Source organism: Capsella rubella, unplaced genomic scaffold, assembly GCF_000375325.1.
Source record: "Capsella rubella cultivar Monte Gargano unplaced genomic scaffold, Caprub1_0 scaffold_8, whole genome shotgun sequence".
Classification (NCBI taxonomy): domain Eukaryota; kingdom Viridiplantae; phylum Streptophyta; class Magnoliopsida; order Brassicales; family Brassicaceae; genus Capsella; species Capsella rubella.
The window spans coordinates 337388-362079 of record NW_006238916.1 but is presented as its reverse complement, the minus strand read 5'-3'; the positions used below and the strand labels follow the sequence as shown (position 1 = coordinate 362079).

General features: G+C 34.0%; 8 protein-coding genes and 1 pseudogene across 9 annotated transcripts; 2 read left to right on the top strand and 7 right to left on the bottom strand.

The window, feature by feature from the left end:
* Nucleotides 1–1441: 1441 nt before the first annotated feature.
* On the bottom strand, nucleotides 1442–2451 carry LOC17874874 (14 kDa proline-rich protein DC2.15). The gene has a single exon (XM_006282178.2). The coding sequence runs from the start codon at nucleotides 1977–1979 to the stop codon at nucleotides 1590–1592; it is 390 nt and encodes a 129-aa protein (XP_006282240.1). The 5' UTR covers nucleotides 1980–2451; the 3' UTR covers nucleotides 1442–1589.
* On the bottom strand, nucleotides 1878–3406 carry LOC17876459 (annotated as a pseudogene).
* A 4738-nt stretch (nucleotides 3407–8144) lies between these two features.
* On the top strand, nucleotides 8145–12931 carry LOC17876721 (lysine-specific demethylase JMJ706). The gene is made up of 11 exons (XM_023785433.1): nucleotides 8145–8598; nucleotides 9266–9653; nucleotides 9822–9978; nucleotides 10056–10275; nucleotides 10400–10453; nucleotides 10543–10622; nucleotides 10723–11000; nucleotides 11095–11490; nucleotides 11581–11918; nucleotides 12002–12238; nucleotides 12326–12931. Exons 1-11 carry the CDS (start codon nucleotides 8596–8598, stop codon nucleotides 12542–12544), a joined length of 2370 nt encoding a protein of 789 aa, XP_023641201.1. The 5' UTR covers nucleotides 8145–8595; the 3' UTR covers nucleotides 12545–12931.
* A 530-nt stretch (nucleotides 12932–13461) lies between these two features.
* LOC111829053 (nuclear intron maturase 2, mitochondrial) lies at nucleotides 13462–16555 on the top strand. Of its 2 annotated transcripts, XR_002832622.1 has the most exons (4): nucleotides 13462–13540; nucleotides 13654–15866; nucleotides 16220–16297; nucleotides 16464–16555. XR_002832622.1 is itself a non-coding variant. In XM_023777694.1 (2 exons), the coding sequence occupies exon 2, from the start codon at nucleotides 13675–13677 to the stop codon at nucleotides 15868–15870; it is 2196 nt and encodes a 731-aa protein (XP_023633462.1). In that variant the 5' UTR covers nucleotides 13462–13540; nucleotides 13654–13674. The 2 variants fall into 2 exon arrangements, 1 of the variants encoding a protein (XP_023633462.1); XM_023777694.1 differs by lacking the exons at nucleotides 16220–16297; nucleotides 16464–16555 and having other exon boundaries at nucleotides 13654–15870.
* On the bottom strand, nucleotides 16315–17205 carry LOC17875008 (pectinesterase inhibitor 12). The gene has a single exon (XM_006281454.2). The coding sequence runs from the start codon at nucleotides 16882–16884 to the stop codon at nucleotides 16351–16353; it is 534 nt and encodes a 177-aa protein (XP_006281516.1). The 5' UTR covers nucleotides 16885–17205; the 3' UTR covers nucleotides 16315–16350.
* Nucleotides 17206–17869: 664 nt separating this feature from the next.
* LOC17876102 (pectinesterase inhibitor 12) lies at nucleotides 17870–18409 on the bottom strand. Its single transcript, XM_006281919.1, has one exon. It carries the CDS (start codon nucleotides 18407–18409, stop codon nucleotides 17870–17872), a length of 540 nt encoding a protein of 179 aa, XP_006281981.1.
* Nucleotides 18410–19429: 1020 nt separating this feature from the next.
* LOC17876362 (pectinesterase inhibitor 12) lies at nucleotides 19430–20122 on the bottom strand. The gene has a single exon (XM_006281380.2). It carries the CDS (start codon nucleotides 20071–20073, stop codon nucleotides 19543–19545), a length of 531 nt encoding a protein of 176 aa, XP_006281442.1. The 5' UTR covers nucleotides 20074–20122; the 3' UTR covers nucleotides 19430–19542.
* A 661-nt stretch (nucleotides 20123–20783) lies between these two features.
* LOC17874685 (pectinesterase inhibitor 12) lies at nucleotides 20784–21320 on the bottom strand. The gene has a single exon (XM_006281596.1). The coding sequence runs from the start codon at nucleotides 21318–21320 to the stop codon at nucleotides 20784–20786; it is 537 nt and encodes a 178-aa protein (XP_006281658.1).
* Nucleotides 21321–22367: 1047 nt separating this feature from the next.
* Nucleotides 22368–22913, bottom strand: LOC17876471 (pectinesterase inhibitor 12). Its single transcript, XM_006281601.1, has one exon. The coding sequence runs from the start codon at nucleotides 22911–22913 to the stop codon at nucleotides 22368–22370; it is 546 nt and encodes a 181-aa protein (XP_006281663.1).
* Between the last annotated feature and the right edge of the window lie 1779 nt (nucleotides 22914–24692).

Genomic DNA, 24692 nt, shown 5'->3' with positions numbered 1-24692 from the left:
TTTGGGCGACGTGGCGATAATGATTCTTTTTCTAACTAGTTGGTTGAAACGATGTATTTAATTTTAAACAAAAAGAAAATAGTAACAAACATTCTTTGTTATACGAAAGGACTATATATTTGTCAATCTATTAAACATTAGATTAAAAAAAAATTGCGTTTTAATCATTTTAGTTTTTATTTTGTTTTGTCTTTTCTTGTGTGTTATATAGCTTAACAAGCACGGATTGGTCAATCTTAGAATAAGCCACCGATTAAGAAGTAAATAAAAACCCTAATTTCTGCTTTGTCTGAAATCAAGATTGTGATGTGTTGTGTGACGAATGTAGAGACAGTTTAGGGGTTTTATTTTTGTTTTATATTACAAAATGACAACTATTGAATGAAATAATGTTCATGTGATGGATTATTACTCCAAATAGAATGAAATCTTACAACCTGTCAAGAATATTGAGTTACATGTAATTTCACACATATATGTATTATGTATATATATTAATTGAGTGGAGGAATGACAAGCTTACATAACTTAACTTAAATCGTAAAAAAAAAAACCAAAAACTACATTTTGCTACAATACAGAGCATACCAATTTGACAATTACCGATCACAAAAGCGATATTATTTTTGTTTTTGTACTTCTTTTTTTGTTTTTTTTTTAGTTTTGCAGTACTACTTTGTAACGTTTGCTAGGTTAGTGTTAAAAAATTTGTACAGCTTTGTGTAACTAATTAGATCCATTATGTTGTGGTTCTGCAAAACCTATGTGAATTAACCATAGAAATATATTTGATATTTATATGACTTTTGGTTTACGTAACTTATCTCACTAATGTAATTAAGATAGGTTTTTTTGTCTACTAATGCTATCTTCATTAAAAAGTTACTAAGAAAAGTTTCATGCGAATATATTCGAAGATTATGTGCTATATGTTCTACCTCGTAATCTTTAAATACGAGGAATCTAAACAAAATACAGTTTTTTTTTTTTTTTTTTTTTGAACCAAAACAAACAAAATACAGTAGAACCAAAAAAATCTTGTTATTTTCTAAAATTTTCTAAATATATATACAGTATATAGAAAAAATGTCATTTGAGATGTAGTCATGTAGACATCATTTTTCACCATCTCATAAGGCTTATAAGCAATTTGTCACTAATGCTATCTTCGTTTTCTAATCTCTTAAACATAATGTCATGGCCTAATGTTTCCAGTTTGGAGTGAAGCTCCGACGTAATTTAAGGCCTCCATTATTAATCCTTTCATGTCGCCTTTGAAGTAAAACTGGTCCAAGAAGTAAAAGCTCGTGCTTTCTAAGTGTACTATATATTTTAAGGTATGATGTTATTAGTGCTACATACAACATATATTCTTCTAGACAAGGTTATTATTAGTCAAGGGAATAAAAGAAATAATAAGAGACGAGGACACGATTGTTAATTTTTGAACGAAAACATCTTATTCCATTGATAAACCATGCGTGTAACAAATTAAAACGATCGTTAATGATAAAATCAAAAAGAGGACATTTAAAACAAGAAACAAATGAAGTTATTATTAAGAAACTCAATCTTGAAATGTGTAATCTCTAGGCACATTGGAAACCAGATGGAACCTTCTTGCCACAATTGTTTAGGACAAGACTCAACGAAATGGGAACATTAAGGTTGATGCCGAGGAGATTGGCTTTCAAAGCGGTGCAAAGACAGACGGCAGCTTCAAGATCAGCAAGACCATTGATGAGAGCGCAACATTTGGACGTTGGTGGTAGAGAAACCTTCACCAAATCCAACACATTAGCACATACCTTGAGTTTAAGAGCGTCTTTACAAGTGGCTTTGTGGTAAGGAGACGACGGTGTGGGCTTCTTGTGGTGGCTCTTGGACGGTGGTGGTGGACAAGGGACGGAAGTCGAGCTGACTAAAGTGAAGAAGATGACATTGAAGAGGAGGAGAAGAGCAACCTTAGAATAAGCCATAGAGGAATAAGTTATAAGACTTAGCCTTAAAGGTTATGTAAAGCTTGAGATGTGGATGTTGTGTGAAGAATGTAAAGATTGTCTTAAGAGTTTTTATAGGTGAAGATTGAGATTGGTTTATGTGTTTTTAATTACAAATTGACAGTGGCAACCTAATAAAACTAATTCGATGAAATAATTGTTGTTCCTTTGATGGATAATTAATTAAGATTATGATGGAATAATTGATTTTATACAACCTGTCAAGTTACACACAACAACATGCAGAAAATATTTAACTAATTGGAGAAACACACACAACCTGTGTTTTGCAATACGATTTTTGTTCTTTTGTTCTTTGTGGTAACTAGTTGTACAAAAAACCCATGTGTTTTCTTAGAACATTCATGTGACTTGGGCACTATGATACTATGGGCAAAGGGAACTTTAGAGATGACTTTGAAAGTTTGTGTGTGAAGATCGAAAGAGACAATACAATACCTCTTGGCTTCTTCTACATGACCGTCGTTGGCGTGAGTCTTGTTTCTTTGTTGATGGTAACGAGCGAAACAACAAACTATTATTGAAAAGAAAACACTCTGCACCATCTCCGCTCATCCTTACAAACACATAAACAAACTCAAATCAGCAAAATCGCTTGTTATAAGGCCCTAAAGAACTGCAACTAAAAAATCCTAACTAGTTGCAGAAACTTAACAAAGCAAAACAATAACGAATGATAAAAACTAAGAGATGAGGAAACACATTACATTACTAGCAGTGGTGAATTATAGGAGCAAGAAGATAGTTTGAATTTTCAAAAGAAGTTTTACCTTTCTTGCCAGGCAAAGTCTTTCCGTCCTTGACATAAAACTCACGAATGTCAATCCAAATCTTCCCATTCCAATTCCTCACAGAGACTCTCCTATTCTTAGATATCTGGATGTACACCCAAACAAACAATCATAAACCCTAATTTGACTAAAACCTTAAATTGAGCAAAACCCAATAACAAAATTAAAACTTTATCAAAAACCCCCTAAGCTCACTGCTACTAGAGTAATAACGAAAAGCTATTGAAAGACATAGTGAGAGTCTGAGAGAGAGAGAGAGTGGACTAACGTTGCAAACGACGATATCGTCAGACTCGTCGGAGGAGTCTGCTAGCTTTGCGACTTTCTTAGCCGACGCGTGGGTTTCAGATTAGTCATCTGATGCTCTGACATCGTCGTCTTTTCTCTTTCCTCTCGAAGACATTTTCTCCAATGGAGATGGAGATGCGTTGATGACGGTTGGTTCTCCTTCACCAAACTCGTCGATTCGCCGGAAATCAGACCTTTCTCCGCCGTGGAAGCATCTGTTACAACGGATCGAACACAGTTTCGATTTTTTGTGTTTGCTATCGCCGAGAGAGAGAGAGAAAGAAGAGAGAAGAGTCGCGAAACAAAAGAAAAAATTTTGGCTTTTCAATTTTTTTTTTCTTTATATATTTTACTCAACCGCCACTCACAGATCGCCACGTCATCGCCTCTTCACCCACCAAAAGACTCTCAATACAGAGACGGTTCTCTCTAATTATGACATTAATTCATTTATTTTTTTGGCCCAAAACATAGAGAACCTCCTATTAAAACCCCTGTGGTTGCTCTAAGAATCGAATCTACTTGATGATAGTTTCTATCTAACTACAACTCTCGAATTCTTTTTATAGAAATTAGATTCAATCTCTTTTTTTTTCCAAATTTATTTTGGCTTGATGAGAATCTTAATTCAAAATCCATATACTGTACCGTACTTTTTCTTTTTTCGTAATCGTTAGTACTTAGTAGGATCCAATTACTATTTTTCCGAAAGATTCATTTTCACAAAATATGATGTAAATACTAAACACTAAATTATATAATCACTTTTTCGCAATAGTTAGTTCTTTCTCCATCAATTGATTTATATTAAGTTAGAAAATATAGATTTTCATGTTAAAATCATAAGCTTTACTATGCGTTCTATCTTAAAAATAACTCTTATACACAACATCTTTATAACGTCTTACAAAATATAACGTAAAAACTAAACATTATTTCTTCTGTTTCACTTAGTATGATGTTTTGGAATTTTTTTATTTTTAATTAATTTTATAAATTTTAAAATTAAAACTAAAATTTCCGCATGACATGTTATCTATTGATTTATATTTTCTTTTTCTAACAAAAAAATAATCATAAATTAATTCATAAATAATTATTAATATTTTTTAAATATGTGTGAAAATACCAAAATTTCAATCTTTGTGAAACCGAGAAATTAAATTATATTATCACTTTTACAATCATTCTTCGTCCATCCACTCTAAAAAATATAAAATTTTCTGACTAAAATCATAAGCTTTACTATACATTCTATTTTCAAAATATAGAAATATAAATTATGGAAGTAATATGTTACTACTTTTATAAGACTAAGGTTTTAAAAACAACGTGATGGAAATAAAATTGAATGAAGATTTGGTCAAATAAATGTAGTTTAGGAGAAAAGTCGGTCAACTAGATTAGAAAAGATACCTTGGTCATTGTCTCTTTAATTTCCGAAAGCAACAGACAAATTTTGCGGAAAGATGCAAAAACACACACACACACACTTGTAAGAGTTGTAATTACCATGTTTTTTTTTTGTTTTTTTAAAAAGTTTTCAGAGTTTTGAGTTTACTTTGACCCGTAATTTAATTTTTAAATTATTTTTGAGTACAAAGCAAAGCACATTCAAAATTTTAATGCCGTCATTACTTCAAACTGTTTTCTCGATTCGTGTATACGTAAAAGTACCATTTGCTTACAAGTACTGTACACAGTCTCATCTCATGTCAGTTCATTTTTGGGATTAAACAAAGTCTACGGACCATAAGTTAAAAAGGATTACTTCTCCATTACCATTAGTGTAATCTCAAAATCAAATAAATAAATTAAAAAAATTCTAATGACTTGGTCTATGTACCCACATAACAACAAAAAGGCTGGTCTATGTATGTTGCTGCCACTATGTATGTTGCTGCCTTGGTCCAGTTGTACATACATACATACCCTCTCTTAGAATTGCATGTACGTAATCAGCATGTACGTAATTGTTATGCATGATTAACTTGTGTAAAGTGTAAAACTCATACATGTAACATGTTATTGGTTGACTTGAAGCCTTTGTTAATGTCTCGGCATAATCCTCTTTTCTGATTAGCTGTTAATTGGATATTTCTTAGGTTTGAAGTCATAATGAGTGTCACCATACCACATTCGTTAAATTGGCATATAAACATGACACATGTATACATCAATAAACTAAACAAAAACTATGTGACATATTAGAGTATACTGGTCCATCTATTGGTCCCATTGACTAATTCACAACTTATTTGATACATAAAAAATATATTTTATACATACATGTCACAACCCATATCCCAAAGATTCCAAATCAAAATTATTTAATTCATGTATAAATAATATTATCTAAATTATCACTTCCTAACTGGATAATGCACATCTTATAATTAATTAAGATATTGTTTCCTACTGGACAATGGCGTATAGTATAGCATTAATATGTATCAAGCACTTGGCAGAGGAAAGATATATATACATACCACGTAGAAGCTTAATAATACCAAAATAGTAGGTGACTTATTCATTAGTGGATTGGTAAAACAACATGACATTTAACATTGACTATGTTATAAGCTCATAGATGATGACATACATACTAGATTGAAATTTAAATACAAGATTAGTATGTGAGCATGATGTGTAATATATTCTGATTTCTGGTAGTATCATTTTGTGCACGAATCAGATATTAAAATATTTAATGAAAATATGTATGATCACTTAATCGGATTTGGATACTTAACAAAGACTTGGAAGAGAAACAGAGAGTGACATACACTTTTTATTCAACTTTCAAATATATGATTTGTTTTCTTCAAATAGACAAAAATGTCGAAATAAATATATAAAAAATACATCTCATTTTTCGATTATTATCGTCGAAAATTCCTCATCTTTCATGTAATCGTGACTATTCTCTGATATAACATTTATTTTCTTTAGTTGAAAATGATTTTAATATAAAAAATAGAAAATATCATCATAACTTGGATATATCTGTTATAAAAATCAAATACAAAAATAGTTTTTCATATAATGTCAAATGGAAGTGAACCAATGGGAAAAATAGAATAAAATATATGCAATAATAAACTAAAAGATAATATGGTATGTGAAGAAAAGAAGGTCAATTAAATAAGAGACAAAAGGCAATTTAAAATGTCCAAAGTTTTTTTTGTCATGTCATTCAAATATGATTTTAGTTTTAAACTCATAACAACAACAAGTGAATATTTCTTGGGTGGGTCTAGTCGAATATTCTAACCACTACACAAATTTGGAAAAGATAAAATAAATAAAAAAATCCTAGCAGAGCCGGTTATAGTCTTGTAGAGTAGTTAAACCGGAGGATCCAAACCGGTTAATGAAGCTGATCCATATTGGTACAGCTTTCGTTTTCGCTGACTTCACAAAACTAATCATTATAACCCAAACCTAACTCATCACAGTTTTATTTTTAAAACACCAAGACGACAAAAAAAAAAAAAAAAAAAAAAAAAACACCAAAAAACAAAAAACAAAAAAAAATATAAGAAAAGTGAAATTAACAATGGACCAATGGGTTTCAGTTGGGATAATAGCTTTAACCGGGAACCGGAAAATCCGGTGACCTCACCACCACCACCCACAGTAACAGTAACCGAGAAAAACAATTGTCTTCCCAATGCACCTGCCACGTGTAGAGAGACAGTACAGAAGTGTCACCACGTTTTCGACCTTTCTGCTCTTTAAATGACTTTAATACCCTCCGTAATGACGATATTTTACTGTTGAAGAGGGAAAACGCAAGATGGATGAAAACGCCGTTTTAAAGGGTTGGCAGCGTTTGGTTGAACCACCTAACAACCACCACTTTCCTTCACACTTATAGTTCCCCTTTTTTTTAATTTTTAATTTTTTTTTTGGTTGGGAATCTTATTTTCTTTGTTTATTTTAGGTGTTTGGTCTTATAAAACTGTTAATATAAAGCTGATTGGTACAAGTATAAAAAAGGAAACTAAAGGCCTACTGATAATGGAGTTGATTAGCTGCATACTAATAGCTAAAAATATTTTAAAACTTGCTTATAAATTTAGGATTTAAAAATATGGAAAAATATTTTAAGATTTTTCAAAATGTATTATCAGCAAAAAAAAATTATATATATACATATTTTAGGATTTGAAAATATGAAAATGAAATTAGTCAAAGACTAAGAGGGTATTACTCAAACATACATAACTCTAATCATGTTTCAGAGTCCAATGTTATTGAATATAACATTTTTATATTATGTTTAATAGATTTTTAGTCTGATACTATTAAATTAGTCCTTCAGACAGTATACTAAAATCTATTGTTATTCAAAACTAAAAATATCTTTGTATATTAAATCATTGAAAATGAAAATTTATGTAAATTTTAAGTAAAATTTAATCCAAATTCAAACTATACTAGAAAAAAATAACTAAATCTCTCAAATGATATTTCAAATTTTAAATTTTAAAAGATTGTGAAATCTAGAAAATTCCCTTTAAAACTATAATTGGATAACACTCCCTAAAATAATGATAAAGTTGATCTATATTGTATAATGACTTAATAATGATAATGAAATTCCATGTTTTTAGCATCATAAATTGTTTATACTTTTAGCAAAAACAATTGTACGAATTCCATCAAACTAAGTTATAATTCTTTCTAGAAAGTAAAAAAGTACGTTTTCAAATTAAAATTGACACTGAACTTTCTGTTTTTGTTTTTTATGAAGTGCGTAATTTGCTTTGAACACAACCGCACCAATCGCAGCAAAACGTATGAGCGTTTATTAAAATACCTAATATTTTAATTTAAACGCAAGAGCGAAGAATTTCGGAACCTTCCCGATTTCCACCAATATTTTATTTTTATTTCAATGTTGTAAAGAATTTTTAATTAGGAACGGCTTTTTGTTTTTATTTTATTTATTTTTTTAATAAAAACTAAAATTACGGTGGCCACTAAAGTATACACGTTTGGAGTATAAAACTATAAATTATACTTTCCTAACAATTTTTTCCGGTTTTCCAAGTTTCTTCCTCTCTCGGGTCCTCTTTTAGCATCTCTACAGTTTCTCTCTCCTCTACCGCCGGGAAATATATAACTACCGATTTCTCCGGCCAGTTTTCTCCGTTCCGTTTACAACCGTTCGTTTTCTCGTCCTTGGAATCGTCTTCCGGTGGTGTCTTGTATTGTGGATTTTTTTTGAATGTTCGGTTTGACTCGGCTACGCGGCGATTCGGATCTCCGCGTTTGACTCGGTCCCTGGCTCGTTACGCGGTGTTTTCGTAGAATGTGGTTTACTTTGTTTGCATGCCAGGCTTTGTATTGAATTCGCTGGTCGAGATCGTGATCTAGGGTTTCGTCTCTGTTCTTTGGTTCGTTGCTTGTTCTGGTTGCTCTTTCTTTTATTTCTTTTTATTCGGTTGAGGAAGACGGAGACCTACGGAGTCAGATTACGGAATGCTATGGTGAGACGATTTCCCCTCTCTAGTATTTGATCAATTTTTTTTTCCTCTCGTTGTGAATTTGTTGTTTGCTTCAACTTCTGGTGAATTGTGTGTTGTTTACGATTTCTCTGGATCAGATCTCTTACATTACTCCAATTTTTATGGAGATTTCGTTGTTTTCTCCTTGAATTGTTTGGTCTTTCTCATCCCTGCTTCGAAGTTTGATCGTCTTTGGAGAGAATCTCACAATTTTTTCTTGCTATTTTTATCCCACTTAAGATTTGAGTTCTGTTGAAAAGGCGACGAATCTTCACTAAGGTCAAATGATTGTGTGTTGTAGAGAGAGTTGTCGATGGTTTCTGACTCGCGCTCTTCGAGGGTGTTGAAATTTAGAAATGGTCACATTCTTTGACTTTGTAGGGTATTGGTCAAAGAGATTAGGCGGTACCTGGAAGTGAAATTGCTTATATGCCTTTTGAAACCTCTAGGTGTTTGACTGTTTCCATTTTCTGTGTTCACTTTTATGTTTCTTAGCTTTTTGTGGAGTTATAATATTTTGGAACTATAATGGGTTAAGTGTGAATGGTTGACCTATTGTGTATCCATGACCAATATATGTATTTTTATAGTATGTTGAACTTTTAATGTGGTATGTGGAGGAATGTTTGCTGACACTTGGGTTTGTCAGGCGGAAAGGAGGATCTGTTTATCAAAAGAAGCTAAGGATGGGTTAGAATTTCTGAAACGTAAAAGGCTTCAAAAAATGAGATCAGATTCTGTCAATGAAACAGTTAGCTTCAGTACAATGGCTAGAAGTGGAGGTGATACTTTCAGACCACCGTCAGCCTCATGTGGAATGAGATTACGGGTCACTTCTAGTGACACGGTATCTAAAGTGAATGGGGCATCTACTGGTAAAGGTGGCTTGCTGAAGGGAAAAGTGGAGAAGATTGAGACTGGTGATCTAAAATGGACCGAGAGGCTTCCAGAATGTCCTGTCTACAGACCAACAAAGGAGGAGTTTGAGGATCCTTTGACTTATTTGCAGAAGATATTCCCAGAAGCTTCAAAATATGGTAAAACAAATATCTCAATATGCAAGGATAAATGTTGAAATTAAATCTCTTTATGTTTTACTCTCATAACTGGTAGTAGACCCATGCTCTTTATTTATCACTTCACTTCACTGGTATAAATTTTCATTATTTTATTTAGTCCAATCTTTTCTTTTGCTTCTTTTGCAGGTATTTGCAAGATTGTATCCCCGTTGACAGCAACAGTTCCTGCAGGTGCTGTGTTGATGAAAGAGAAATCAAACTTTAAATTCACTACTAGAGTACAACCCCTTCGCCTTGCTGAGTGGGATTCTGATGATAAAGTTACATTCTTCATGAGTGGGAGGTTTGTGTTAAATCCTGAACCATGTAGCTTGATTTCTTCACCTCACTGTTGTATTTAATTATTTGTAAACTACTCAGGACCTATACATTTCGCGATTATGAGAAAATGGCGAACAAGGTATTTGCACGTAGATATTGCAGTGGTGGCTCTTTGCCCGACTCATTCTTGGAGAAAGAATTCTGGAAGGAAATTGCGTGTGGCAAGACTGAATCAGTTGAGTATGCGTGTGATGTAGATGGTAGCGCATTTTCATCTACACCAGGTGATCCACTAGGAAGCAGCAAATGGAACTTGAATGTATTGTTTTACTAAAACTTGATCTTCTCTCCTCCCCTTTTTTTTCTCTGGTTAAGGTTTATGGAAATCATATGCTTTGTTTTTAAATTTGGTAGTTATAAGTCTTTTCTATCTCTACTTTCAGAAAGTTTCAAGGCTGCCAAAGTCTACCTTGCGCCTCCTTGAAACATCCATTCCGGTATGTGACAAGTAAAACAGTTATAATTTGTGTTACGATCACATAAGTAGTTTCTGTATCCTCTTCTAACTTGTCTTTTCTTGTTTCAGGGAGTTACTGAACCCATGCTTTACATTGGAATGCTGTTTAGTATGTTTGCCTGGCATGTGGAGGACCATTATTTGTACAGGTAATAAGAGTTAAAGTTTTGGTTCGAGTATATGGGTTACTAAAGGTGAGCAATTTAAAGTATCTTAATCTCCTTTTTTCTACCTTCTTTCTGAACACAGCATTAACTACCAACATTGTGGAGCATCAAAAACTTGGTATGGGGTTCCAGGTTCTGCAGCTCTAAAATTTGAAAAGGTAGTTAAAGAGTGTGTGTACAACGACGATATTCTATCCACTAATGGAGAAGATGGAGCCTTTGACGTGCTTTTAGGGAAGACAACTATATTCCCACCAAAGATACTGCTGGATCATAATGTGCCGGTGTACAAGGCTGTGCAAAAACCAGGAGAGTTCGTCGTCACATTCCCTAGGGCTTATCATGCTGGCTTCAGTCATGGTATAATATTTTTGTCTGAATCTACAATTTTATTGGTCAGAAATTGTGGTATCATATTCAATTGACACCGGGATTGTGTGAAAATTTCTTGTAGGTTTTAATTGTGGTGAGGCAGTGAACTTTGCAATGGGTGATTGGTTTCCTTTTGGAGCTATTGCTAGTTGCAGGTATGCTCATCTTAACAGAGTACCATTGCTTCCTCATGAAGAACTGATTTGTAAAGAAGCAATGCTCTTAAACTCAAGTTCCAAATCCGAGAATCTGGATTTTATGCCTACGGAATTGTCAGGACAACGAAGCATCAAGACTGCGTTTGTACACCTGATTCGTTTTCTTCATCTGGCTCGATGGTCTTTAATGAAGTCAGGATTATGCACAGGCCTTGTTTCGAATACATATGGAACCATTGTCTGCAGTTTGTGTAAACGGGATTGCTATTTGGCATTTATCAACTGTGATTGTTACTCACATCCCGTCTGTCTCCGTCATGGTAAATCTTTTTCTCTGTTATCTCCATCCATACACATCCTTCATTATTGTTTACTAATTGATGGTGTTATCTTGTATTATTATTATCTAGATATTAAAAAGCTTGACCTTCCATGCGGGACAATGCGTACTCTTTTCTTGAGGGATAACATTGAAGTCCTGGAAGCTGCTGCAAAGAAGTTTGAGAAAGAAGATGGAGTTTCAGATTTGATTACAACTGATGAAGATTTTTATGCGTACCCATCATCAATCACACTTCCAGCTGCTAAAGCAGAGGGATATTCACCGTATTCTACTATATACTTTGATTTCAATAGCGAGGTAGAGACATCTCATGACCAGTTGCAATCTGGAAATCCTGTCATGAGCTGTGAAGCAAACGCTTCATGTATCTCCTCAGTTGCTGATGATTATGAATGCTCTGATTACGTAAGTTTCTGGCCACGAACCTGCGACGAACTTTATCAAACCTTCTCTTCTAATATCTGAATTCTGTTTTCTTTAAAATGCAGTTAAATAGACGAGTTAACTGTAGCAACAGTAGTGATTCAAAGCTCTCAGAAGAAGTAGCAAGCAGCAGTAACAGAAAAACTCGGTTCTTCCCTGCGGTTCAAGATGAACAACTAATGGCGGATCAGGAAAGTGACGGTTCTGATTCCGAGAGTTTCAGAGTCAAACGTCGTTCTTCGTTGAAGTTTGAGAACAGAACAGTTGTTGTCGACACAAGAGATAATACTGACCATCATCAGGTACCGAGAGAAAGCCACTTTAATTCACAATTTTTACAGTATATTCATATATATATTAGTAAACCCTGAGATTTTCGTGATTATTAGGAATATAAGAGACTGAAGAAATCGCATCATCACGAAGGAAGATATAGTAGTAGCAGTAGTATCAGTAGGCAGGAAGAGGAAGAAGAAGAAGAAGGGTTAGTAATGTCAAACAGGAAAGAAACTCAGCAAAGTGACGTGAAGATGCAGAAGAAGAAGATCGAGAATCATCATTTTGGTGGCTTTAAACGTCTGAAAGTGAAAGGGCTAATAAAGCCGTAACGTGACAGCTTCAAATTTCCTCCTAACTACAATTCTTTTAAAATGGCTGATCTCTCTAACAATACAGGAAAAAAAAAAGAATCAAAAGCAAAATATTCGGTATCTGATTTTTATTATTGTTATATTTTTTTTTAATCATGGGAGAAAGAAGAAGAAGCAACAGACAAAAGAAGGGAAAAAGCATTAACCAGCCAAGCCAACCAACCAGCCAACAACAACACTATTGGTTTCTTTTTAGGATTTACCAAATCTTTGATTCTTTGTGTACATCTCTCTGTACACACACACCTTTTTTAATCTCTTCTTGTTCCTTCTTCTTTTGCTCTTATGATGTAAATCTCTTTTCTGTTACTCCTCTCAACAAAAGAAAAGATTACTTTTACTCTCCTTTTAATTGTTTTTTTATTTTGTTGTTTGTTGTTGCCTTGTTGGTGATAATTATGCATAGAAACCCAATTAATTCTCACTTAAAATACGTTAAGAAGTATGAAAGACATCTGAAGTGGTTTGATGTGACATGTGATAGTACGAAACTTACAGATGTAGCCAGTGGCAAACAGAACAATAGAATGGTAGAGTTTCGTAGGAAAAGTTAAATTAAAGAAAAAAAGAAAAATCACATCGAAAACAAAAGATCATATCATACTTGCTAACGTGTACTAAATGGTAAAGACTGGCTAAAGTTCAAGAACTGCTAACGTGTAGAAATCCCAGAGTTAAATCGTAAACATTTGCACAGTTTGTTATTTGATATTCAAATTATCTTTTCACCAGAATGACCAAGGGATATAACTATTGGGCCAATAATAAAAAGCCCAACTCGTGTTCCTCGCAGCTCTAAGCTTAGCCCGTTTCGGGTTTCTCTCAAACTCCACCAAAACGCAAAAACCACAGAGGTTTGATTGGGGTTTAACGAGGGTTACTCTTACTACAGTTTCCACCATTTCCCTGAAGAAGAAGAAGACGAAGACGACGACGAAGCTCTCATCAATCTCTGTAAGAACGAATTCAAAACTTATTTCTCTCCATTTCCAACTTCTAATTCACTTTTTGTTTTTGATTTTTCGTTGATTCTATCTAACACGATCGTTATTTACAAATCATCCCAGACTCATTGTGCCATTAACCAAATGCGTCGAAGCTTGTCTAGTTTGGGTCCTCGTAAATGGCTCAAGTCATCTTCCACTTATACCAACGTCTACTGCTTCGTCACCACTCTTCCTCTCACTGCTAACCCTAACGGCTCTGCAATTTTCCGATATCTCTCTTACTTCGCACCTCAACGAAGGCAACAACAAGCACCAGATCCAGATGATCCAGCGAATCTATTGAAAGAAGACGGAGTATCTCTCTGTTCTCAGATGTGGCTTGAGAATTTCAAAGAACCTGACAAAACCGCTACTAATTTGACCTCGTATCTTCGAAGATTCGAGCTATGGGTACTAGCTTATCAGAAAGTTTGCTGTGATGAATTAGGTGCTTATGTTCCTCGTAGCTCGATTCAGAGAGCAGCTTTAGAGAATTTGTTAGCTTTGAGAAACTCTGTTCTTGATGATAGGTTTAAATGGGGAGCTCGTTTGGATTTCTATATCAAATCTCCTAGGGATAAAACTGATTACGAGTCTTTGTCGAAGAGGAAGATCAAAGCGATTTTGACTACTACGCAACCTACCCCGTTTCAGGATAGGATTGTTCAGGAGGTTTTGTTGATGATTTTGGAACCAATTTATGAGTCTCGGTTTTCGCAGAAGTCGTTTGCATTTAGGCCTGGTAGAACTGCGCATACGGTTCTGAGAGTGATTCGGAGGAATTTCGCGGGTTATTTGTGGTATGTTAAGGGTGATTTGAGTGTTGTTTTGGATGGAATGAAAGTTGGGTTTGTGATTAGTTCTTTGATGAGAGATGTTAGAGATAAGAAAGTGATTGATTTGATTAAATCTGCGCTTGTTACGCCTGTTGTCACGAGTAAAGTAGAAGATGGTGAGAAGAAGAAGACTAAGAAAAGAAAGTATCAGAAAAAACGAGTTTTGGCTGAGGATGAGCCGAAGCCTGATCCTTATTGGCTAGAGACCTTCTTTGGTTTTGCTCCTGAAGAAGCTGGGAAGTCTCCGCAGTGGGGACATTGCGGGATTCTTAGTCCACTTTTGGTTAATGTATGTTTAGATGAGCTTGACCGTTGGATGGAATCAAAAGTGAAAGACTTTTACCGTCCTTCTAAAAGCGATGTTATATGGAATAGCCCAGAAGAAGGGGATCAAGGAAACACCTCATGGCCGGAGTTTGTTCCCACAAGCGGTCCTGACAAAACGAGGAAAATGGATTATGTTAGATATGGAGGTCATATCTTGATCGGAGTCCGTGGACCTCGAGCTGATGCTGCAACATTAAGGAAAGAGCTGATTGAGTTTGTTGATCAGAAGTATATGCTTAGACTCGACAATGAGAATCTCCCCATTGAACATATAACTAAAGGTATAATGTTTCTTGATCATGTTTTGTGTCGTCGAGTTGTTTATCCGACTCTGAGGTATACTGCGACCGGTGGGAAGATTATAAGCGAAAAAGGTGTGGGAACGCTTTTATCCGTTACAGCGAGTTTGAAACAATGCATCAAACAGTTTCGAAAGCTGAATTTTATTAAAGGAGATCGCGATCCGGATCCCCAACCTTGTTTTAGAATGTTCCACGCAACTCAAGCTCATACGAATAATCAGATGAATAAGTTTTTGACTACGGTTGCTGAGTGGTATCGGTTTGCAGATAACCGGAAGAAAATTGTCAATTTTTGTTCTTATATTATCCGTGGTTCACTTGCTAAGCTTTATGCTGCAAAGTACAAACTCAGATCAAGAGCGAAAGTGTATAAGCATGGTAGACGGAATTTGAGTCTTCCGTTGAAGGAGAAGAAAGGTCTATCACCAGAATATCAAAATCTCCTGAAAATGGGTCTTGCTGAATCGGTTGATGGACTTGTTTATACAAGAATGTCTCTAGTTCCAGAAACCGATTACTCGCCTTTTCCGGGTAATTGGAGGCCTGAGCACGAGAAGTTTTTGATAGAATACCTAACGCTCGATGAACCAAAAACGCTAGAAGAGCAAAAGAGATTTATAAGAGAGAAAGGACTTGTTTCAACTCAGGATTACACATCAATGTTGGTTTGGAACTATAAGAGAAATGCGATTCCGATGGATCAGGTTTCAATTCTAAAGGACCAACCTTTCTTGTTGGGATCATCAAGTAACCACAACCGCGACAATGATGATCGGAAGAATAAAGAAGAAGATGAAGATAGCGATGATGGGCTTCACATTGCACGCATGTAAGAAAATAGAAACTGTTTGACTTTTACTCTTTTATGACGCTTCTATGATTTGATGCCATATAGCCATGTCCTATCCGGTTTGGTTCGGTTGCAAAGTTTTCCTGTTTATGAAATTGAGAACCGAATGGAAAGTGGAGTAACGATTTGGTATTGGTTTTCGGTTTTTGATTCAGGTTTCTATGTTTCGATTATGGTTTGGATTTGTTAATTGGATTGAACACACTTTTACCGGTTCTTGTATCATTACTGGAAATGTATTCCAAAACACCAAATTTACTACTTTATCAGCATTGGCATTCAATTTCAGAAACAGTTTGGTTTATCTAAACCTTCCTGTGATCTTTATGCAGATAACTCTCTTTATTCAAGACATTGAAAAAGCTACGACCATTGTTGCTTCTACAGTGAGTAAGCCGATTACTCTTAAGGTACATTATCAGTATTGTTACCTTTAACCTATGTATTAAAGCGCTTTTGGTACTTAAATATCTAACATATTTGTAAAAGCTATAGGAATCAGAACCATGTGAAACAAGACATCGTTCTCTTTTGTAAATGGAGATTTCAGAGGCTTTTTTCTTTTTGTGTATCCAGATTCGCAATCGCCCGTTGCATCCATCGCAGAACTCATAAGCATGGTAGCGACTTTGTAATCACGTGACTTAACGGTGTCTAAAGATTGGTTTAAAAAATCAATAGCGCCTGTATAAAGCTCGAGGCAATTGCGTAGCGGCGTCTCCACTTCATATTTATCCTCCTTGAGAATCTTGTTAACCATTTCTTTCAAGCTTATCGTTTTCGACACAGCGTTCTTCGTCGATGCAAAGACCAATTCTTCCAGACTTTTTGCGGTTTTGCTCTGCGGATGCTCTTTGAGGGACTTGACGCAGAAATCGTATTTGAGTTTCGGGTCGTTTGCTGAAGCTTTCTTGCAAGAATGTCGAATCAGAGATTGTGCAGTTGCAAAACCGTTTAAGAGGAGAATGAACATAACAAGGTAAAGCAAGAATTTCATTTTTTTTGTTATAAGAGGATGAATTGAAAAACGATTGATGAAGAGTTTGAAACTTTGTGATCCAATTTATAGTAAACATGAAACAAGTAAGTGTATGACATGAGAGTTTATAACTAACACAATGCCTTTTTTTAGAAGGCTCATGTCACGCTTGACCACTCCGCTTACACTCGCGTTGGCCTAATTATTCGTTTCAACACTCTTTCTAAAACGCTGTCGTTTATGGACTTGTTTTTTTTCTTCTTTCCAAACCATTTTATTATCGAATTGTCTTTGCAAAATTTAGATATTACTCTGTTTTGTGTCCTTCAGTCCAAACATGTGAACTTGTTGAACTTTCTTACGATGAATTAAATAAAAGAAAAGTTTACTTTCGTGACATTCGTAATCAAATCAAATTTGTAAGTCTCGACACATGTCGACATACATATTATCTTGTACTGGCCCTCGTAGAGCTATCCCATTAGTAAGGAGTGGATCAATACGATAGCTTCATATGCACACCCATCCAATTGCTAGTGTTATATACTAGTTTCTGTTTGACTATGTATGAAGCATTATTTGCTAATCGTAAAGATTAGTATTTAGATGAGCACATTAGAGCTTATTTTTAAGCAATGCTATTAGGTTTAGGTACTTTTAAAACTTAAACGTGCTGCTAGCTAGATTTAGCTGGCTTCGTAATGTACGTACATAATGAGTTTGATTATCAACACATGATGTACGTAAATTATCCCTAGTTAGTAATGACTACATGCTCTTAGAGTTGTTAATCAGGTTTAATACATTATGTTTATGTACATACATAATTAGTTTGTCACGACGTATATAATTTGACGCATGCATATCCAAAAAAACTTGGTGAGTGTAAGTGTATGTGAAACTTTTGTCACAAAAGTGTTCGGTTGATCTTTAACATATATAGAAAAGTATTCTTTATTAATTGAAGCCAAATTATTAATTGGTGATACTGTTTTAGTAAATCTCATTTCAACATATTTGAGAAAGCTAAAGGAATCAGAACCATCTGATACAAAGCATCGTTATCTTTGGTAACCGGAGATTTCTGCGGAGGTTTTCTTTCTTTGAATCCAGTTTCACAAGTGCTTGGTGCATCCATAGCAGCACTCAGAACCGTGCGAACGGTACCGTAGTCGCGCTTTTTAACGCTCGCCAAAGCTTCATTTAAAGAATCAATAGCATCGGTATAAAGCTGGAGGCAATCACGTAAAGGCATCTCAGTCAATTTGTTCATTTTCTTCCCCTTGAGGATCTTGTCAACACTTCCTTTCAAGCTAGTCGCTTTAGACGCTGCGTTTTTGGTCGATGCCACGACTAGTCCCGCGAGGTCTTTAGCGGCTTTGCTCTGAGGATTCGCCTCGAGAGACTTGACGCATATATCGTATTTGAACTTTGGGCTTGAAGCTGCAGCTTTCTTGCATGAGTCTCGAATCAGAGTTTGTGCGGTTGAGAAACCGTTTAAGAGGAGAAATAACGTTACAATTAGGTAAATGTAAATTTTCATTTTTTTCTTTTTAGGGATTAAAAGCAAAAAAACAAAAAAAGGTTGGAGAGTTGATTGATGAAGAAGTTTATTTACTGTGTGACAGAAAATTTATAATAAAATGAAAACAAAGGATTGAACGGTGGAACGTGTTTGTGACATGAGATTTGATGACTAACACAACGGCTTGTTTTTAGAAGGCTCATGTCACGCTTTACCACTACGCTCACGTCTTGTGGCCTAATTGTTCGTTTTAACACTCTTCTTTATACGGCGTCGTTGGCTTTTCTTTTCAAGGAAATAAATACATTTTGGTCTTAAAAGATAAAGAGTTATATACAATGGACAGAGCCAATTATTTATACTTGTGGATTAACTATTATACTATAGAGCATACAACAATCACTTAGGCCAAAAAATTAAGTCAAATGGTGGTACGTAGTTGGTTTTTTTAGCGGTTCCAAATGTATTATTTAATGCAAATTATAAGAACGATTACAAAAACAACTATTTTATCACGGATAATTGATTTCGATCCTTATAAATCTACTATAGCCAACACTTCTTTCTCCATATTTATGATGCACGCTTTCAATAATTTACGACAAGTCATTCCTGTTTCATAACCATGACAAAGATTTTCAATATTGCGTGGAATCACGACGAACAGTTCTAATTACACAATATTTAAATTTTATTTAAATTTGTCTTCATTATTCTATATATTTGTCAGTATTTGATATACTTTTTAAGTTACCTATGCAGTTTTTAATTAATTATTGATGGTAATTTGTAAATTTCAAGAAAAATAATATAATTCTATTGGTTTAAACTTATGGAAAATTGTAAATCACATAAAACAATGCATTCACATTCAGTATTTATTTTGTTTTCTTATGGTGTGTGAAAAATCCAGAAAATATATCTTAAATCATTTAAAAATCGATAATTTGCTTTAAAACTCAATAAAACAATATCTCCTTCTCTAAAATTTTCTAAACTAATATGTCAATGTTACCCCAGAAAAAAAAAAAAAACAGATATGTAAAGCGAATTTTTATTTCCATTAAGATAAAGTCACATTTGCTCTCAACATTCCATGGGTAAACATTAATCGACGGGTTAATTAATGAAACACATTGACAAATTCATCATCAAAGCATATTAGTAAAAGCCAAAGGAATCAAAATCTTCTGAAACAAAACATTGTTCTCGGTAGTAACCGGAGACTTGAGTTGCTTTCTCTCCTTGAACGCATCCTCGCAATTCTCCGGGTCATCCAAAGCAGCACTCAAGTACACGTTAGCGGTGTAATAGTCGTGCGTTTTAACGCTCGACAAGGCACTGGTCAAAGAATCATTAGCATCGTCGTAAAGCTCGAGGCATGTGTTCAACACTGCCTCGGTAACTTTCTCATACTTCTTGGCTTTGATGCTCCCTTCAACGGTTCCTTTCACGTTCATGATCTTCGCCGCGGCGTTCTTGGTCGACGCCAGGACCAAACCTTCGAGGGTTGTCGCGGTTTTGCTTTGTGGATCTTCTGTAAGAGAATTGACGCAGAAGTCGTACTTCATGAGAGGGTCTTTCGCGGCAGCTTTCTTGCAAGAATCTTGAATGAGAGTTTGCGCTGATGCGAAACTGTTCAAGACAAGAGAGAACACAACCAATGAAACCAAGAACTTCATTTTTTTCTTTTTCTTTAGAGGATTAGTATTAGAGGAGAAGATGAGAATTAAGAATGGATTGATGAAGAATATTTCTCACTTTGGGTTTCAATTTATAGGAAAAGAGAACATAGAGTTTTATGGTAAGGCTCTGAATCTAACGTAACGGCTTTGCCATAACTGTCTAATTGTTCCTTTTTTACATTCTTTCCTTTATACTTCGTTGAATGAATTCACATTTTTTATTTATTTATGACATAATTCCAAATTGAGAAATTATTACTCTTAAGATTATTCAAAGTTAATTATTATTTTCTATAATATTAACTTATTTGATTCAAATTAGTCAACATGCAATATTGGCTTTGCATATACGCATGTATTGCATGTTCAAATTTAGTCAACTTGTTTAATGAGTTTTCCAATTTCTGAATCATGCATAACATAAAAACAAATGCTAACTCTTCCACTATTTGACCATTTTTTCATCAACAAATTAATTAAAAAATCAGAAAATTAATCTTGTAACAGCGATTTCTTAAATCATGATTTAGAATCAAAATATGTTTGAAGGCTCTCTTGAACCACGACTTGGTCCGGCCGGTTCAACCACTATACCGGGTTATTGCATAGTATATACTGTATGTATTTTTTTGGCTTTTGTAGTACCGATGGAATGATACCGTAGTGAGTAAATTGGTCCATCTCATTTATATATATGAAGGATAGTTTCATTTCAACATATTTGTAAAAGCTAAAGGAATCAAAATCATTTGATACAAAACATCGTTATCTTTTGTAAACGGAGATTTCATTGGTTTTTTACTTTCTTTGAATCCAATTTCACAACTGGTTGGTACACCCATTGCTGCACTTATATCCACGTTAGCGGTTTTGTAGTCACGCGACTTCGCGAACTTTAAAGCTTCGGTTAAGGATCTCTTAGCATCAGAATAAAGCTCGAGGCAATCGCGTAATGGTTTCTCACTGTACTTTTCATATTTGTTCTCCTTGAGAATCTTTTGCACAGTTTCTTTCATGCTCGTTGTTTTGGACAGAGCGTTTTTTGTCGATGGCATGACCAATCCGTCAAGACTACGTGCGGTTTTGCTCCGTGGATTCTCTTCGAGAGAGTTTACACAGAAATCGTAGTTGATGTCCGAGTTTTTATCTAAAGCTTTCTTGCATGAATCTTGGATCAAAGATGGTTCAGTCGCGAAAGCGTTTAAAAGGAGAAAGAACATAACAAGGTAGAGCAAGAACCTCATTATTAACTTTTTTTCTTCTTTGGAGAAGCAGAGACATGAAGGTTTTAACTTCGTGAACCAATTTATAGTAAATAAAAAAAATAATGTTACAGGTTGTTTATTAAATTAGTCTTGCTTCAATTTTAGTTTTTTTTTTTTTTTTGATAAATAAGATTTATTATCTAACACAACGGCTTGATTTTAGAGTGCTCATGTCACGCTTTACCACTCCACTTAGTTCGTATTGCCTAATTGTTCGTTTTAACAATTTGACTTGTATACGTTGTAATGATTTTCTAAACGAAGAAAGACGTAAACAGTAGTTATATAAGTATTTTTAGCAAAAAAATAAAAAAAGTAGTACAAGTTTCAGTGTCAAAAACAATATTTGTAAAAAAGATGCATATGCATATATGCATTCATTCAGAAAAAATATAATTATAATGAAAAAAATGTTTTTCGGGTGAATAATTTTTACATTCATGCATTCAGAAAAAGAAAAGTTAGGTTTCTCGGAAAAATTAAAAACGTTAATAACTAAAATGATCACGTAGGTACATATATATATACTCACTCTATTGTGGCGACCAAATCCATATTTATCTACGTAAAACGTACCAATCATTGATCTCTCACTATTAACGAAGCTAATAAACGCTTCTCTCAGCTCTAGAACAAAACATGATCTCAATTCATTTCAGTCTCTAGACAAAACTAAATATGAGCAACAAATAATTTGGTGTTCTAGTGATGTTTTAGACTTTTCAGTGCTTTGATTTTTATCAATGCCAGGTATGAAAGGAATGAGAAGTAAAGTATATGATGTGTAAGTTTTTTCATTCGTTCACAACTTTAGCTGGCATAGATCATAGATGTCATGGGCTCAGGACGAAGAGAGTGTAAATAGAAAGAAGCTTTGTCAAAATTAGGGGAGGGGGAGGAAATTAGACTTTTTCTATGTCAAAACAATCATATGATATAGACACATTGGACAATTTTTACGCAATATATAGTATATTCATCAGCTATGTTATAATGTGACAAAATCGATTTGCGACAACCTAACCATTAATATGAGCGTTGAAACAAAAATAATAGGGAATGTTGATCATGTCGAAGAGAACATCGTTCTTTCTTTACAGGCGATATCTGATGATTATCATCGTTGAATTTCATTTCGCAAGCTCTTGGTTTACCTCTCGCCATATCCATATTTCCTATAAATTTCTCGTAATCTCTTGTTTTGAGGTACTTCAGAGCTGAGTTTAACAACTCATAGCCCTCAGAATAAAGCTTGATGCACTCCCGTAAGAACGTACGACTCAACTTATTCTTATACTTTTTCTCGTTTACAATATTCTCGACAATCCCTTTCACTTTCGTTAGGTTTGATATCGCGCTATTCGTACATACCATAGTCAATTCATCAATGTTTCTTACTTTTTGGCTCTCTGGATTCGCTTTGATAGATGTGATGCAAAATTTGTAGATGTATGGTTCCGCATATCTTGAATTTTTCTTGCAAGAATTTCGAATCAAAGAATCTGCCACACCGTTGGCCATGAAAGCATCGAAGAGGAAAAATAATACAACAAGATGAATCAAGAACTTCATTGTTTTAGTTTTGTTTGCAAAACACAACACTAGATAGAATTAACTAAAGAATAATAGTAAATTTTGATCTAATTTATAAGCAAACAAAAATCTTCTAACATGAGAGTGCTATATTATTCTTTTATGAAATCATTTTCTAACATGAATCTGCTATTTTAAGACATGCTTTATTTAGATGACTCATGTCGTGCGTTATCACTCCGCTTACTTCGTGGAGTTTGGTACTTCATCAAAAAAAAAATTGGCACAAGGTTGTTCACTATATATCTCTGTTATTGTCAACAATGTGCTCTCTCGTAGAGGGTAGCAGAGGGTACAATCCTTCCTTCTCATCTAGATCATGACTATCCGAAAAAGCTTGAATAGTTAATTGAGTGAGAAAATAACTATATATAAACTATATACATAACTAAGTTATAAAAATAAAAGAGAAATAAGTAGACTAACTTTAGGAAATAACTATATATTAACAATAATAATATTAGAAATAATCAAGTGATACATAAATCATTTATAAATCATCAATTAATATATAATTATATAAATAATCAATATATAAATAACATTTAAGGTGAAAAGTAAAAAATGAAAATGAAATCCAAATATGAGAATTATTTTATAGATAATTTCCCTTTTCTAAAATAAAATAAAATAAATAAGTGTTTATCATAATGAGGGCAGTAAACCAGTTTTATATACATATATTGCTGAAAATGTTGAAAATATTAATAAAAATATCCTGTTTAGGAAAACTATCCCTCAATTCATTGAGCTTTATAATTATTTTAAAATTTTAAATCTATTGAAAGGCGATTTTTTTTTTTATTATTATCTAATAGATTTGAAAGTGATAAAAAGAAAAGAAAAGATTAATAATACTTTATAAGGCAGCAGGAACTATATATATAGACATATGTGGTGTGCTTAGTTTTCAAACTCGTCCAATCTGCCGTAAGCAATATGTCTAACTACAACGACTTGAGCATCGACCCAGCTATGATCATATCAAGAACACTAACACCAACGACTGTGCTCACGAAGATGGAAGGTGTTACGGATAAGAGTTTGAAGAATGGTATTCAAGTTGAAATCATGGACGTAGTCAATGATAATTCATATTTTGTTACCCTAAGAAAATCCAGGAAGGATTATTTTTTCCGATCTGGCTGGAAGAACTTTACAAAATCATGTGGTTTCAAAAGTGGCGATGAGTTTAACATATATTGGGATTACTTGCTCTCCAAATTCGTTATACTCAATTTTGAGTATACTTTAATTGAGTAGTAATGTAGGATTAGTAATCTTTATTTTAACTTGCTCTAATTATGTATTGGATTTTCCCTAAGAAAAGGATATGATATTTTACATAGTAGTATGTTACCTGGATTTATAATATCTTATTATATACGAGCTTTATTAATTAAATTGATTGAGATGATGACTCTTCTTGAACCGGGTCTAACCGCTTAGGGTTACTATATAGTTCTAATAAATGTGAAGAATCATGAGCTTCTAAAACTCAACACCAAAAAAAGTACAGTGTGGGTTACGTTATTCTAACATCTTTAACCAATGTTAATTAAAGTTGCTTCAGATCAGTATAGATACACTGAATAGAAAAGGTACTTAGGACACACAATTTGATAACCATCGCCGTTTAATCTTCACTTATGAGTCAGGAACTGATTAAGAACATAACATATAGAAATATACTGAACAAATACTTAACCATCACTAGAAATGAAACAAGGTATGGCATTAAAGATTTTTGTTTTTTCC

Excerpts from the sequence above, each read along its gene's own strand:
- LOC17875008 (XM_006281454.2), bottom strand. The coding sequence starts at position 16,884 with ATGAAATTCTTGCTTTACCTTGTTATGTTCATTCTCCTCTTAAACGGT.
- LOC17876102 (XM_006281919.1), bottom strand. The coding sequence starts at position 18,409 with ATGAAAATTTACATTTACCTAATTGTAACGTTATTTCTCCTCTTAAAC.
- LOC111829053 (XM_023777694.1), top strand. The coding sequence starts at position 13,675 with ATGCGTCGAAGCTTGTCTAGTTTGGGTCCTCGTAAATGGCTCAAGTCA.
- LOC17876471 (XM_006281601.1), bottom strand. The coding sequence starts at position 22,913 with ATGAAGTTCTTGATTCATCTTGTTGTATTATTTTTCCTCTTCGATGCT.
- LOC17874685 (XM_006281596.1), bottom strand. The coding sequence starts at position 21,320 with ATGAGGTTCTTGCTCTACCTTGTTATGTTCTTTCTCCTTTTAAACGCT.
- LOC17876721 (XM_023785433.1), top strand. Across the intron at positions 10,454-10,542 it reads TCCTTGAAACATCCATTCCG|GGAGTTACTGAACCCATGCT; the intron begins GTATGTGACAAG and ends TTCTTGTTTCAG. Across the intron at positions 12,239-12,325 it reads ATAATACTGACCATCATCAG|GAATATAAGAGACTGAAGAA; the intron begins GTACCGAGAGAA and ends CGTGATTATTAG.
- LOC17874874 (XM_006282178.2), bottom strand. The coding sequence starts at position 1,979 with ATGGCTTATTCTAAGGTTGCTCTTCTCCTCCTCTTCAATGTCATCTTC.
- LOC17876362 (XM_006281380.2), bottom strand. The coding sequence starts at position 20,073 with ATGAAGTTCTTGGTTTCATTGGTTGTGTTCTCTCTTGTCTTGAACAGT.